Here is a 16,260-nt window from a genome sequence, read left to right as displayed (position 1 = left end):
ACTTACCCACCTTTTTTTGAATTTAATTTGTGAACTTAGAACGGGTTTTTTTTTTGTTTGGCGCGCAATCAATATTTCCTTCTAGGTATAATACGCAGTAACTAGGGAAGAGTGTGGTAAGTCAACGAGACAGGTAAGATCACGAATCGATTATATTTCTAAACAAATTATGATATCAATGGATATTAGCGTAGACCTATAAACTAAATTTTAAAAGTTCTTATTTTCCGGGATTCAAGATCAATCAAATACCTAGTGTATTATATTATTAAAATATACTACCCTAGTAGGTACGTTCATAAACCTATACGGCTATACTATACCTAAACGGACTAAACGAGTACCTACCTATACTATAATGATTAATTAATTTGAAATTCTATTTGTAGCCTTGGAAAAATGTAAAGATTACCAAATTATTGAATATAAAATTAATTTAAATTTTTTAGAAATTGTAGGAAGTTTTGTCTAAAATTGTGTTCCATACCCGTACTTTCCTGAATCCACTGTGTGGTCCATAACATAATAAAAAACATCTTAATTCAAATATCTCAAAATAATTGCTTAAGTTACTATAGTACTATACAACAGTTGAACACTTGAACGGCAACAGCCAGCAAGTCCAACAGTCCTATCGAGTTACTACCCGCCATAGCCCATAGACCTTTAAACTAAACCTTAGTTTATAGGTCATGCCACCGTCCTGCGACCTGCCCACTTTAAAAGTTGCAGTCACCCCCATGGCCTCATCCGATGTCTGAATAACCACCAGTCACCACCAACCTAAACCTAATAAATGACGCCACTAACTGACGTTCGATTATACTCCACTAACAAATCGATTTTCTCGACGTTAATATATTTTAACCTTCGTAAATAATTGTTGATGATCAGTTAAACCAAAATTAGAAAATTTTTATGGTCGTGTACTTGTGTTTGAGACGTTTGAGTAGTCATTATTTGTGTCTTGTTGTATTCGACAAAATAATAACAGTGACAAACCAGGATATAACTATCGAATAATTCGATTGTACTGACCACAACCAACCAATCACGTCATCATATTTATTTGATACAAGCTTATCAGCGTCCAGCGATCACTTAAAAAATATCATTACGATCGTGTGTACCGTCGCTGTCGGCTGCCGGCTTCTCAATTTCGCCTCGTGTTCAATATAATATTAAATATTTTACACTTTCAAAATTAACTTTTGCAATAATTGTTATTTGTTTGTGGTACGATTTCACGAAAATTATGTCACAGAACGGTGCTCCAGTTTTAGTGTTAAACACCAACACCAAAAGAAGATTTGGACGTAAAGTTCAAAAAGAAAATATAGCTGCAGGTAAAAATGTATTTTATGTCTTGTCTTTTACATATTACATTATTTTATCATCGGTTTTTAGCGTTCAAATTTAATAATAAAATTAATAAGTATTTAAATATCTAATATTCATATTAATTCTGTAGAAGTGTGAATAATGTACGTTTACTTATATTTATATTAATAATCAATATATCAATGCCCAACGATATTAGATTTTTTCGTTGATAATTTTAAATGTATTAAGTAATTATTGTATTAAATATTAACTGCTATTGGTATCATAGTGAGCGACACTCAACTGTTATTACCTATATTGATTTATGAGATTCATTGGCTTAAATATTATATGATTCTTGTAAAGTAAGGAATCAATTAACTTAGACAAGTACCCAAATATAATTTTGTAAATAAAAGAATTTTATAAATATTTCTTGATAACTTTTTAAGTTCCAAAATCGTTAGTATTCTTAAGATGTGTGTCACTTCATATACATGCATATTGTGTAGCAATGAGCAAAAAATACAAGACCGGTCAAACCAAGATGAATGATTTTGTAACATGTCCCAGACAGCATTTTGTAATGATAATAATTACAATAACGTTATACTAATATTATTCGTTATTACTGTAACGAACCCAATAATATACATACCATATTATTGTGATCGTTTCGCCTTAAGGGATAGCATATAGTAATTTAGATATATAAATCAATGTCATACATTCTTTTTAAATACACTGTAGGAAAATAATGAGAGGGCGTTGGGATCTTGGAAACCGCATTCCAATAGGTCCTACAATCTCACCTGAACAGGTTAAAGAAATTGTAACCACAGGGCGAAATACTCAGAGTTAATATTTAAATACAGTAATCAAAACGTAATACATATTTCTGATTTTCGAACAACCATAAAAAAAAGCCTACAGAAGAAATATAATCGTAATTATATGAATATGATATGATATATGGTTATTACTTATAACATATGTATATACATAAATAATGCACGGTATCTAAATATTAACGGGTGGCTTATAGCATATATTGAAAATATGATAATGGGATGCAATTCTTGGAATAACCAGGCATGGGAATGTATCGATAATAAATTAAACAACATCCTGTGAAGTCCGCGGATATATCGATAGACTAGGGGGAAGTAGGAGAGCAGGAGGCCCTATAAAACCAGACCCGAAACGGCCTGTAGATTGGACGTGTTTCACCAGAGTACATACGAGCACCTTCACAATAGACAAAAACAATTTTGTCAATTTGGACTTAGAGTATTTTATGAAGAAGATTTTTAATATACAACTTAACTTTTCAACAAAGTATTATTATTTTGTCAAACCTACCTAAGAAATCCTTTACCAACGGTCTTGCTACCTGCAAACTATAAGCTAAGCAGTTAACCCAATTGCTAGTTTATAACATTACAATGTTATAATAATATTATTAATCAAACAATTGCTGTCTGGGGTATACCTATACTCGGGGACCTAATAATCAAAGTTAAAGTAAAGCAGGAAAAAAATGAAAAACTATAGAAAATAATATTTTATTTGTATTTTAGTAGATAAACCTTTTTATGATGTGGTTTTTAATTTGTATAATTTAAATGTATTATTTTTTAAAAAATTATAATTTCTTTTGTAAGATGTTAAAAAATAAATATTTTGGTATGGGTTTAAATATTATAGGTTTATGAGTAGTTAATAACCATGAAAAAATAATGAGTCAAGGGCGACTCTCACTTAATACCAATGGTGGAATATAGCGATACCAACACGGGTTAAATACATTTGAATTTAAATTGTTCACAAAAATATATAAAAGTGGAAATCTTTTCAATGTGTACCTAATTCATTTTTATTTTTTACCTAAAATTATTTTTGTATATAATATATAAGATTTAAATTTAAGGTAATAATTATGAGTAATTAAATGTTTTAGATTTTATTGTTATTAGAAATTTTTTAAGTATCTGAATAGATTTTAGATTCTTAGCGAATGCTTGTATTATAATTACAATGATGTGTGTTTTTTTTCTGTCATCAACATTTAGGGTAAAAAAAAATTTACCGGACAGCATCATTTTTTATGACTGATTTTAAATGTTTTATGACATGTTTTTAAATATTAAATTTGATTATTTGTACAATATACATGTATGCTAAGCGGACACACCTTCTCCATTCAGAATTATTTTTTTTATGCAATAATTTATCATTGAATTCAAATCTAACACATCCATTACAATAACATACTTGACAACTACTGTACAGGATAGCAGTACCCACTTACCCACCTTTTTAAGAACTACATTTGTAATAAACAACATAATTTTACAAAATACAAGAAAATAATTAAATCACATTTTAGCTTTATTTCTTTATTTTTGGATAATATTTATTTATGCATTCTTTTAGGTAAAGCAATTGCAGATGTGGTGCGTACCTGTATCGGACCCAGAGCTATGCTTAAAATGTTAATGGATCCAATGGGTGGAATTGTAATGACAAATGATGGAAATGCAATTCTAAGAGAAATCACTGTCCAACATCCAGCAGCCAAATCATTTATTGAGATTGCTCGTACACAGGATGAAGAAGTTGGTGATGGTACTACTTCAGTAGTAGTACTTGCAGGTGAAATTTTGGGTGTTGCTGAACAATTTTTGGATCAAAAAATTCATCCAACTGTTATCATTAAGGCATACCGCCAAGTTCTTGAAGACATGTTAAATATTTTAGATAAAGAATTTAGTATCCCTTTACCTATGGATGATGAAAATAAACTGATAGAAGTAATTCAATCATGTATAGGTACCAAATTTATTGGGACTTGGTCAGACTTAGCATGCGGCATTGCTTTGAATGCTGTCAAAACAGTGAAAATTAAAGAGGAAGGCCGTACTGAAATAGATATAAAAAGGTATGCCAAGGTAGAGAAAGTGCCAGGCGGTGCAATTGAAGATTCTGAATTATTAAATGGCATTATGTTAAATAAAGATATCACACATCCTAAAATGAGAAGATTAATCAAAAACCCTAGAATTATTCTTTTAGATTGTTCCTTGGAGTTCAAAAAAGGTGAAAGTCAAACAGATGTGGAAATTGTTAAAGAAACTGATTTCACTAGGCTATTACAGATTGAAGAAGAGTTTATAGAACAAATTTGCAATGATATTATTGCATTGAAACCAGATTTAGTATGTACTGAAAAAGGAGTATCTGACTTGGCACAACATTACTTAATGAAAGCAAATATATCCGTGCTTAGACGTTTAAGAAAATCTGATAACAATCGTATTGCAAGAGCTTGTAATGCTACAATAGTGACACGAACAGATGAACTTCGTGAAATCCATGTTGGTACTGAAGCTGGTCGTTTTGAAATTAAAAAAATTGGTGACGAATATTTCACATTTATTACTGAATGCATCAACCCAAAAGCCTGTACAATATTACTTAGGGGACCAAGCAAAGATATATTGAATGAGGTTGAGAGAAATTTACAAGATGCTTTGCATGTGGCTAAAAACATTATGTTGAACCCAAGATTGGTTACAGGTGGTGGTTCCATTGAAATGGCCATATCGCAGGCATTGGTGAAAAAAAGCTCAAATATAGCAGGTGTTGTCCAGTGGCCATATAAAGCTGTTGCACAAGCATTAGAAGTGATACCACGTACTCTTTTGCAAAATTGTGGAGTTAGCACTATAAGGACAATGACATCATTAAGAGCCAAACATGCAATCAGAGGCAATGAGTATTGGGGTATTAATGGTGAAACTGGAGAAATGTCCAACATGAAGGATCTAAAGGTATGGGAACCAATTGTAGTTAAATCTCAAGTATATAAAACTGCAATTGAGACTGCCATATTATTGGTGCGAATTGATGATATTGTATCGGGAACTAAGAAGATTGGTGGAGATGATGGACAGCCAAAACCATCTGCACAGCCAACTGAAGAATCTATGAAAGAATAGTTCATGTTTCTATTGATCACTTAATTAATTATAAAAACATTTCTATACTTGCTCATTTATACTAAATTCTTTGTCTAATGCTTGATCTTGTTATGAAAATAAGTTTTTTGTGCCTTAACATTAATATTAAGAGGATATCAATGCAGTATTTGTTTTCTCTCAGACCCACGCGCAACATGGATAAAACACTTTCACTTAAAAATTGTTTTTTATGATTTTCAAAATAAACAAAAAAATTTTTCAGATAAATTGATGTCACCATCAAAAATATTGTTCTCTATCGTTTTTTTAATGGGTGATTTTACTCTTAAGATTACTTGATAACATAAAAGCAATGATTTTGCGTAAATGTGTTTTGTTTATGTTGTGCATGGAACAGAAAGAGAAAACAAATTGACATCCCCTTAAAAAAAAAATCATCTCTATCAAATTAAATTAATTTTGATAATTATTTAAATAAATGTCTTAGCGTTTTAATTTAATGAAATTTATTAAAAAATATATTTTAACTGCTTAAAATTTGAAAAATTGTGAAAACCATTATTTATTTTTTCTTTACTACAAAATAATTTACTAATTGATTATTTTAACTATAATATGAAAAAACATCTTAATAATACAATTGGGAACATAACTATCAGATCAGTTTAATACAGCTTTTAATTTTCAATACAAGTAGTTATAACCCTAGGTCAAGGGCTGAAAGCATTAACACACACAATTACAGGTAACATGCTTGCATGAGACAAGTTCCAACCCTCCCCCCTTGTAGATCATTGTTAACCAAGATACTTAAGTCTTTCAATCAGTCAAAGATTACATAGCACATAAATATTGCAGTTGCCAAAATGAAAAATCAATATTTGAAATTAAATATTATTTATTATTTATATGATATATTAAATTGCTAGAATCACGTTTAGCAAACTTTTCTGTTATTTTTATAAATACATTTTCATATTACCACAGAATAGATTAAATTCTGTGATATTACTTTGTAATAAAATACAGTATTCACGTGTGGTAACCAAATTGTGACAAACGATGAGTCCACTGCATAGTAAGGATATCCAAAAAGTACCTATATAAATATTTTTGGGGATTTTCCTTGATGCAGATATGACACGGTTTATTTATGATACTTATTAATTGTGTATTTATTTAAGATACACTATCTTGAGCATATTCAATGTGTGCATACATTATGATGCCGGCACTTAAAATAAATTATCTTATCATTGTCAAAAGAAATAATTAATGATTATTAATTATCATAAAAAAAGTACATAAGTAGTTAAATACATAAAATGAAGCGTTTACCATGCTTTTTTATTTTTCATAAATAATATAATACAAATTGTTCACACTTAAATCATAAGGTGATTACACTCACATAAAAAAAAAAACAATTTTGATATAAAAAATATGCGCTACATAATAACTTGATTATGTAAGAAATAGTTTAAATTAAGTAGCTATAAATGAGTTAAGTCATAAATAGGTTTACAATAATATTATCTATGAGTGTACCTAAATCATATAACAGTAATAAAATGAGATTCAGTTCGAAAATGTCCACTTAATAGAAAAAAGAACAAGCATCGAATCAATATAAAATTGTAAATGAATATTAGTAATTTGATACTTGTTTGATAGATTGTTGTTGTTCACTTATCTTTTGCTAATTTCTGATTTTACGCCTGAAAATTAGATAAATCGTAAAATTAGAAAAATTATTACAATTGTCCGAGTGTTCACTCGGGTAAAAATATTTCATTAGGATTCATGCAAACAGTGCCATTCATTCTTAGAATAACAGCACTGGATTTAAACCATGAAATATAATGAGCAAAAATATAATAAATAAATAAAGATGTATGTACTTTCAATGATATCCAATTTCATTAGGTTCAATTCTTTGCGTATTTCACGTAGTATATCTTGTCTTAATGTCTGTAACTCTAATGATATATTTGATATACAATTTTCTCCAAATGACTTAGATGCTATCAAGTCTTCAGTGGAAGTGGCAGACAATTGTTTTCGGCCAAGTTTAGGACTTTCACAACCATTTAATGAGCTTTTTTGACTATCGTTACGATTCCAATTTTTTTTGTCGCCAGGTGATACACTTTCATCCTTTAGAGAAAAATAAAAATAATTATGGTACGGAAAAAGTTTTTTAATATTTATGCACAATGCATTGAAAATTAATTGAGCATTGATGTATTTTAACAGGACATCATATTTTGACACACTACAACAATTTGGAAGCTAAGAACATCATTTTGGGTAGTTAATTAGTCGTGCTTTTAAAAATATAGACCCATGTAAAATAATATTATTTAAACTTTTATAAGGGAAAGTACCAAACCCAACACTTACTTGAGGACAATCAATTGGTTCTTTCTTTTCAACAGCAGCTCGACGTCTTGCTAATGTACGTGCCATTTCATCCATCATTGATGCCATACCAGTTTGGCCACCATTAGCATTTCTACCAAGGGTCCCGTAATTTCCACTTCCACCACTGCTAGCACTACTCGTAGACGAGCCACTATTTTCAGCTGGATGCTGCTTTAGTGTTGATAAAATTAAAGGACATAAAATTAAATCTCAGACAGGGTTTTATAATTATAATAACATACCTTATTGGTACGTTTTAAACGAGCTGCCTGTAACTGTATAGCTAAAGATGATGTCTGGTCAGCAACTGATTCGCTGTGATCAGCTTCTCCATTACTACTAGGTCTTGGTAGACTGCCAGGCATTGGAGGTGGTTGAGGAGGCAATGGGCTGGACATGCCTGGTGGAGGAGGGGGAGGAACTGGTGCTGGCGGAGCCGACGATGTGCGATGGTGACCTGAAGAAGGCAACTGAGGAGGTGCAGGTGGAATGGTTGGTAAACCGTTAGTTGTACTAACGACTAAAATTATACAAAATTATTTTTTTTTAAATATAATAATATAGTCTGATTATAAATATAATTAACAATACTATTTTCAAAAAAAAATATTAAATTCATAACTTCAACTTACTTTGATTTTGCTGAGACATTCTCCTCTCTTGGATAATTGCAGCATCATCTTTCGTCATGCTTCTGAAATGATTAGGTACATTATTTGTACACCAATCTCTGAGTTAAATAAGCAATTAGATAACAGTAATTTATTTGATGTATAAAATACATTTATGATAATAATACCTGTATCCCATATCCTCATCATACTGTCCATTTGCTTGTTGATATATAGGAGGCGCTGGAGGTGGTATATGGTTATGAGGATTATTAATATTATTTCTGGATACAGAATCTAGCACCTAAATTTAAAAAATGCTCAGTAAACCTTAATTTAACTTTTATCCAATAAATAAACACAGTTATACGTAAATTACAATAACTTAATGTTAAATACCTCAAGAGCATACACCATAGCTCGTGCAAAAGAATCAGCATCTTCTTTGCTACTAAAATTCAAACCATATACATGTTTATTATCCCTCCATTGGTGGAATGTTGTTGTTGCTTGATTATATTTTAGAGTCTTTAAAATGACACAGTTAATAACAACCTGTACAAAACATTTTAACACAGATATATAGTATTAAAACATTGAACATAAGAAAATCGGTTATAACTTATAACGAAGGAGCAAACTTTAGGAAATTTAATTTGATGCATAGTAAAAGAGAAATTCTAATAAGTAATTTTAATAAAAGTTTGTAATATAAGGAAAAAATATCAAAAATGGAATTGTAAAAAAACTAAACCTAAAATGAGTATAAGCCATAGGCGCAATTAGTGTGAGATTTGGGATGGGGAGCTCAGATGACGCTTTAAAGGTACCACAAACCCCCTAAAAATGTTTTTAATGTGTAAAAATCTTTGTTTTTTTTTTTTTTGGCAGGGGTGGCTATATTTAACTGTTAGGTAGCCTCCTTCTATTTGCGCCTATGGTGTTCACATATTATACCAAAGAAAAAGTAACTTTTGTATTTTAAATAATAACCATAACATTTTTAATTAAAAAAAATACCTCATGGTCTTGTAGTTTTCTTCCAACTACACGGAATGTATTATTGATCACATGTTTAAAAATGTGTACTTTACTAAGGCCTGACGATGTTCCACTTGGAACCCATTTTTTGCTGTTATCATCATAAATCATCACAGATGCTCTGGCTGATGTAATACTTGTTTCACTAAAATAATTAATAAAAAAAAATAATTTAAATAGTAGGTAGAAATGTTTACCTATATTGGTTATCAGTGGTCAAAGTGGATCAAAAAAGTGGTGGGATGGGGATTGGGGAGGGAGAGGAATTTTAACTCCTTACCTATACCTATTTTTATAATACAATTTTATTCATAGTACCTACCTATATATTTTTGTTATTAGTTTGGTGTCTTATTTTTGCATATACTATAAAAGTACCTACAATTTTTTTATTATATTTGTTAACTTTTGTAAAATTATTCAAAAAATATTTAACTCAGAAATCTAAAATCAAAAAATTAATATTATATAGGACTTAGGACCTTAAAAAATGCATATAATATGGCTTATGCGTGTATCCTAAATATTTACCATGTGTGCTCAATTAATATGTAAAAATGCTGAAATAGGTATGCTTTTAAAAATATTTTATTTCGTCATTAAAAAACAAAAAATTAAAATTAACATGTATTTATCTTTTTTTCTTAATATTTCTAATTTCTAGAAGTTTGCCTTTGAATGAAATAAAAATGTCAATTATAAATGCATACTATGTCTATGATTTCTAATAATTACCTATTAAACTGTTGCTCAAATAAGCAATACATTGTGTGACTAAAATGTTTAGAATATTTTTGAAGCTAAATGAATGATGATTATTAATACCATACATTTTGTGATAAATTATCAAACAATATTTAATCATTTTACATGATTTTTTTTTCCAATTTATTGAAAATTCATATTCAATATTGTACAGGTAATATGTGAAAAATGCACTTTAAATAAAAATATAACAAAATATACACTTTTATGGAATAATAGAGCTACATAAAGCAAAGTAAAAATATTACCTTAAACTCACTCCTATACTCGTATTATTATATGAAATAAATTTATATATTATTTATCTATCGTTGTTGACACAATAAAACTGCACATATGTACCAAAAACACAATTTTTCATGAGATGAAAAAACGTTTTAAATAAAAAAATCACATAGAAGTTATATCATATACAATTTATAGTTGGTAGGACATAGGATTTTTCTATGATGGAAATAGCACATTATTCTATTCCGTGGAAATAGCACAGATTATATCCATAAATAGCCATTTTTTTTTTTTTTAATCCAGAAATAACAAAACCTCAAAATTATTAATTTGGCACAAAAGAGGTTTTTCATGTCAACGATGTTTTGAATGATTATTTTAAATATGCAAATTCCTAATATTCCTAGATCTAAACTAATATAATATTATCTTATAAACTTAAAATTATAAGAAATTATATTTAGATTTATTAGATCTAGTTTTTACATTAGGGCCCAATTTAAACGAGCAAACAAATAGGTACCTGGTACTTGTTTCTTATCAAAAAAGTAATAATACTCAGGGCAGGATTGGCCCGGCGAGTTACCGAGAAAAACTCGGAGGGCCGCGACAATTTTGAGCCATTCAATTCATGAGAGGCCGCTTACTGAAGATATGTTAAGAGTCAAAAGTTGAAGAAATGGAGACTATAAAAAAACTATGCACGGAATAAGAACATACCCAAGGGCCGCTAGTTTGTAAGGGGGCCAATTTTGTCTATTCTGGCCCTGAAAATACTTATTTATGATATTAATAAAAATCATTATTTATTGTATTATAGTTAAACTAATAGTGTAATTTGTATTCAAATTTAAACTTCACTAGCTGATTTAACCCTTTTTTAATTAGCCTAAATTCTTCCCAAAGGTCTAATCTGCACACAAACATTCATTTTTATATATATATACTAGCTGATTCAGTGCACTTTGTTGCCCGTTAAATGTACTAACTCTATATGACTCAAACCTTGTTCAATTCGTTATTTAATATTCAGTGTATGGTGTTCAAAATTAATTTTAACTTTTCTGTTGCCTGGAATAAAAATTCTGATTTGCAGCAGTATATTATCAAGTAAGCAATCTACCTGCGGTAGATCGCGGACCCAGTGCTGTTTGTACGTAAGTGTATGATTTAACTCTAAAGTATCAAAGTTATTTTGATATAATACGGTGGATTTATATAATAAATTAATAAATAATCCTAACCTAACCTAACCGTACTAAAATCCTATGAATAAAATACCAAATTTAACCCTTTTTAAATTAGCCCATCTTCTTCCCTGATATCTTCACACAAACATTCAATTATTTAATTTATATATAAAATGGCTAATCCTGCACACTTCGTGGCCCATAAAAAATGACAAAAAAATTGTGATTGTTTAACTCCTTCTTGGTGTAACTCATTGCAGTAAGTGCAACTCAGCCACCCTGGTAATGTGCAAAAATTTGATTTGATGCATGCTTGTACCTGATCTGCCCGATTAACCAATAGCAACCAATAATAAATAAATACTATTTCTATTAATTATTTCTCCCATAACCAATAGCAACCATTTATAAACAAATATTTCAATCGTAAATCTCAAAATCCCTGTTTGAGCACTTCTATTAATTGGTCGTAGCATGATGTTATATAGCCTATAGCCTTCCTCGATGAATGGACTATCCAACAAAAAAATATTTTCAATTCGAACCAGTAGTTCCTAAGATTAGCGTGTTCAAATACACAAACTCTACAGCTTTATATATTAGTATAGATTGTTAATTATATTTTATCTATTATATTTATGAAAATAAAAAATGTTTATATATTTTATATTTTATTTAAAAAAAAAAATAATATTGTATTATTAAATTCAATATTATTATTAGTCAATAATGAACTTAAAAAAATTGGAGGGGAGAAATGTCCTTTTAGACGGAAAACAGTCGAGAGAAAATGTACATTTACCCATTCCACTATATCCCACTCCCCTTACTTCAACCACTGTTGATAGTATAATTTATGTTACATAGCATAACCTTATAAGTCGATCTTATAAACTTTTACAACTGCAATATTATGAATCAATATTTTTTATTTATAAATCCGTGGTCCTTTTCTCCAACCACAGTTCGTATAGACCATTGGGTCTATTAATTTTTTATTATTATTAGTCATTAATTTGCTGCATTCGCTCGAACAATTTAAGTTGAATACATCCCACGACTTATATGTTCAACCATCTTGGATAATTCTTGAGGTAAGGTTAGATTAAGTTAGGTTACTCTGAGACCTACTCAAGGTGGTTTTACATCATACCAAATCAAGGGATGCTTTTAAATGGTCCGAGCGTACACAGTGGGCGAGTGATGCAACCGAGTCTAAAATGTACCTATTATGGTTGGGAGTCGCGATAACAGAAAAGTACCCATTTATTTTTCTTTTAAATATATAACACACAAGGAACCACTTGATTACTTTATTTAATATAAAGTGGCCTAACCATTAGGTAGATGATAATCAAAAAATTTCAAATTTTGACTTAACAAGACTTTGCTACATGTATTAATATTTTAATATTAACCGGGATATTAACAATGAGACATGTACTTGAATTTAATCATGTAATACAAGACCTTCCACAAATAACAAAAGATTAAAAAAACATATATGTACCCACCAATATAAATTGCCAAGTTAGATGTAAGTTAGACCTTCCAAGTTACAATTTAATCTGCTATTTAATATATTTTTTACTACCTAAGCATACAGATTTTCTGAAAAAAAATATAATTACGAGATAATTATGATAGAGATGTATAAGAATATAAGAGTAATAAATATGATAACAAAAATAAAAGAATACTATAAACACAGTGAAAAATGTGTTAACATCATATAAACATTTTTTTGTTGGACAATAATATTAAGAGATAGTGTAGTATAGTTATGTTATTATGTTTTATGTACCTAATAAAAAAACAAAAATATTTCTCATAATAAGTGAACAACATTTTAAAACAATAAAGTTTGTATCAAAAACCTACATAAATTACATTTTTTTTCATTAATTATTTTAACAAAATTATTTAATTCAAAATATTATGTTAGGTAGCTTATAATAGGCATAAGCTGAAATTAATATGTTCATAGTATAAAAACTAAACATTCATAAAATAGACTTGAATGAAACATTATCTACTAATTATTATAATATGTGGGTGGAAACTTTTTATAAAGATAACAAACATAAAAAATTATATTGGCTGTCAATTTTTTTTATGTGACATTTTATTTTGATTTGTGAATTCTATTATCAACTTCCTGTTTTAATTGTTGGGTTTGACTTAAATGTTTACAGTTATATGTTTTAGGTTCAATTAAATAGCCTACATAAATAACAATAAACAAAAAACAAATGACACAGTAGATGATACTCGGTAAATATTTTATAGGTGAAATGTGTTATGTACTCAATGAGCATGAAATATTCTTGGAAGTAAATTTTTGTGTAATAAATAGGTAATGTTTAATAATTTTATTACGGGCACAACTGGTTAACTGGTAGGTACAAATAGGTACGTTAAGTATTGGAAAATAAAAGATAATATAGTATTTTACAATCAATAATTAAAATTCGTAAATTACTTGACATTAGAACATAAAATAATTAAATATATTATATTGTACTGAATTATTGTCATTAGTCATTATTATTATATTAGTTAATCGCCAAGATAACAAATGCTTTAGACATTTGTCAGCTAATTGGAATTCGAAGTTTTCGAAATGACTCATAGATAAATTTGTAATTTCATTAATCGGTTTGGAAATGGTAAAACTGTCATGTTATTCCGCGAACGCCTAACACTATAATGACACAGACGGTCATTAGAGGCTATCTACGTAATTGTCTACTATTTCGTTAAAAATAATCACGGAAAAAAGTAAAGAAAAGAACGAACGCATTTAATAATGATCTGAAAAAAAAAAAGAACATTATTTTCGCATTAATATATCTGACATTCTTGTTCAGTAGTATAGATAAGATAAAAGTGACGTGTTTTTTCTTTTTGGGCCGAGTACAAATAAGGGAACCGTTCCCGGTTGATGGCGGTGTCGGGGGGAGGTCAGGGGATCGTGAGTAAAACACCGAGTAAAAGTCCGTAGATACCTAGGTACGCTTACCTGGTTACCTAAGACTGGTGTCTTTTGAAAATAAAACCAGAAAAGACAAGAAGGAAAACGACGCTTACCGAATGTCGGCCGAAGTCGGAGACGCGACAGACATCATGTTGTCGGGATGTTTGACCACCGTCGTCGCAACTGTCGTAACACACCAACGACTACCTGGGGGACAGGACCTGGTCGACTGCGGACAGATTTTACGGGGCGGCTACCGGACACGAACACGTCTCGAAATCGAATTAAGAACACGTCTGTGATTCCGGGTGGTCGCGGCGACGGGTTAGGAATGGACGACGACGACGAATCGCCGTACGAAAAAAAGGGTAATCGCACCGGAGCCGCGACTCTACCCAGAGATTGTACGAACACGTCGTCGCCGTACCCGCACAATACGGCACTGATATCCACCCGCGGGGGTGGGAGGGGTGTGCGAGCTAGCCGCCAGTCGTGGTGGCGGCGAGACGTGGTTCGGATACGCGCGGGGCGGGAAAAACATGTAATCAAGAGGAAAACATTCCGCGATTAAAGTAATACATAGAGGTAGGTGGTACCTGCAGCCTACCGAACGCGGTACACGCCGGTCGGAGAAAACGGGGCGGGTAGGATGACTACGCGACCGACGTCGTATCGTAATAACAATAACATCTTAACACAATACCACCCAAGTGTCGGTAGGTAGGTACCTACCCATAACAATAACAATACAAACACAACGAGACTCACCTCATGATTGATAAGGCGGCGGCGGTGGTGGTCGCGTCCAAAGATTCCGCCGCCGTCGTGGTCGCGGTCGTGGCCGTGGCCGTGGTTCAGGAGTAGAAGAGACAGTCGTCGTCGGCGGCGGCGGACGGACAACCGCTCGGCATCACCGACGTCGTCGTCTTGTGTCGTGACTCGTGAACGAGTGCAACGGCCGGCGGCGACGCAAAAAACGGGGCGCACACGCAGTACACTTAACCGGACTGACGGCCGTACGTCGGTGGTTCGTCTGCCGATGAGCTACGAACACAACTGCTGATGTTCATCACACACGATACACACGGTGTGAATTTACCTAGTGTTATTATAATATATATATATATAGACGAGCGACGCACACACGCACACACAAACACTCGGGACGTGCTCAACGCCACCCGTTCGCGATGAATGCGTTTTGTTACTGACACTGTCGTCGACCGTCGTCTGCTTGCGCGTGTGTGTGCGCCGAATGGATTGGGTACTGCCACCGCCGACGCTACCGTGCCCACCGTACAGTGGTATAGGTACACGTACGGCGCGCGCACGAACGGCAGTCGGTGGGTCGGCAGTGTGGAGAGGTGTCCGTGGTGCGCCGTGTAGCGGTGGGTGCTGCCGTCCGGCGGTGGGGTGGGCGGACGAGAGCGGACGAAAAAAAAATACTTTTTTTTTTATAACAACAATAATAATAATAAAAACACGGGCCGACGGTCTACGACGACGTGTTCGGCAATCGCGGTCCGCACCGCAACGCTACGCACCGCCCGAGGTGCGTTACCCCAGCACCCGTACTGGCCGCGCCGTACTTCAAAAATCATAAATTATAATCAATCAGTATATTATATATACTTTATTTTGTACAATTTTGTGCAACCAAAATTAAATTTTGTACATCCCAGATATTACCAAGTATATTAGATGATATTATTGTGAAT

The 16,260-nt window shown here is 31.8% G+C and overlaps 2 protein-coding genes across 5 annotated transcripts; one reads left to right on the top strand and one right to left on the bottom strand.

The window, feature by feature from the left end:
• The first annotated feature begins 1,105 nt into the window (after positions 1-1,105).
• Positions 1,106-5,852, top strand: LOC132934168 (T-complex protein 1 subunit gamma-like). Its single transcript, XM_061000442.1, has 2 exons — positions 1,106-1,346; positions 3,760-5,852. Exons 1-2 carry the CDS (start codon positions 1,256-1,258, stop codon positions 5,322-5,324), a joined length of 1,656 nt encoding a protein of 551 aa, XP_060856425.1. The 5' UTR covers positions 1,106-1,255; the 3' UTR covers positions 5,325-5,852.
• A 780-nt stretch (positions 5,853-6,632) lies between these two features.
• LOC132934169 (protein enabled) lies at positions 6,633-15,836 on the bottom strand. Of its 4 annotated transcripts, none has more exons than XM_061000445.1 (9): positions 15,311-15,836; positions 9,362-9,527; positions 8,741-8,896; positions 8,530-8,645; positions 8,363-8,460; positions 7,973-8,250; positions 7,710-7,901; positions 7,208-7,463; positions 6,633-7,024 (listed from the first exon to the last, which is right to left on the bottom strand). In XM_061000445.1, exons 1-9 carry the CDS (start codon positions 15,313-15,315, stop codon positions 6,996-6,998), a joined length of 1,296 nt encoding a protein of 431 aa, XP_060856428.1. In that variant the 5' UTR covers positions 15,316-15,836; the 3' UTR covers positions 6,633-6,995. The 4 variants fall into 4 exon arrangements, with proteins under 4 accessions (XP_060856428.1, XP_060856429.1, XP_060856426.1 ...); XM_061000446.1 differs by lacking the exon at positions 15,311-15,836 and adding an exon at positions 14,656-15,207 and having other exon boundaries at positions 8,363-8,424; XM_061000443.1 differs by lacking the exon at positions 15,311-15,836 and adding an exon at positions 14,656-15,204.
• Positions 15,837-16,260: the final 424 nt, after the last annotated feature.

Source organism: Metopolophium dirhodum, chromosome 1 (assembly GCF_019925205.1).
Source record: "Metopolophium dirhodum isolate CAU chromosome 1, ASM1992520v1, whole genome shotgun sequence".
NCBI classification, from domain to species: Eukaryota; Metazoa; Arthropoda; class Insecta; order Hemiptera; family Aphididae; genus Metopolophium; species Metopolophium dirhodum.
This window is presented reverse-complemented; position numbering and strand designations above follow the sequence as displayed.

Coding starts and splice junctions, on each gene's coding strand:
- LOC132934168 (XM_061000442.1), top strand. CDS start 1,256: ATGTCACAGAACGGTGCTCCAGTTTTAGTGTTAAACACCAACACCAAA. Junction 1,347..3,759: donor AAAAGAAAATATAGCTGCAG/GTAAAAATGTAT, acceptor GCATTCTTTTAG/GTAAAGCAATTGCAGATGTG.
- LOC132934169 (XM_061000443.1), bottom strand. CDS start 14,693: ATGATGTCTGTCGCGTCTCCGACTTCGGCCGACATTCG. Junction 7,902..7,972: donor GTTTAAAACGTACCAATAAG/GTATGTTATTAT, acceptor TCAACACTAAAG/CAGCATCCAGCTGAAAATAG. Junction 7,464..7,709: donor AACCAATTGATTGTCCTCAA/GTAAGTGTTGGG, acceptor TTTTCTCTAAAG/GATGAAAGTGTATCACCTGG.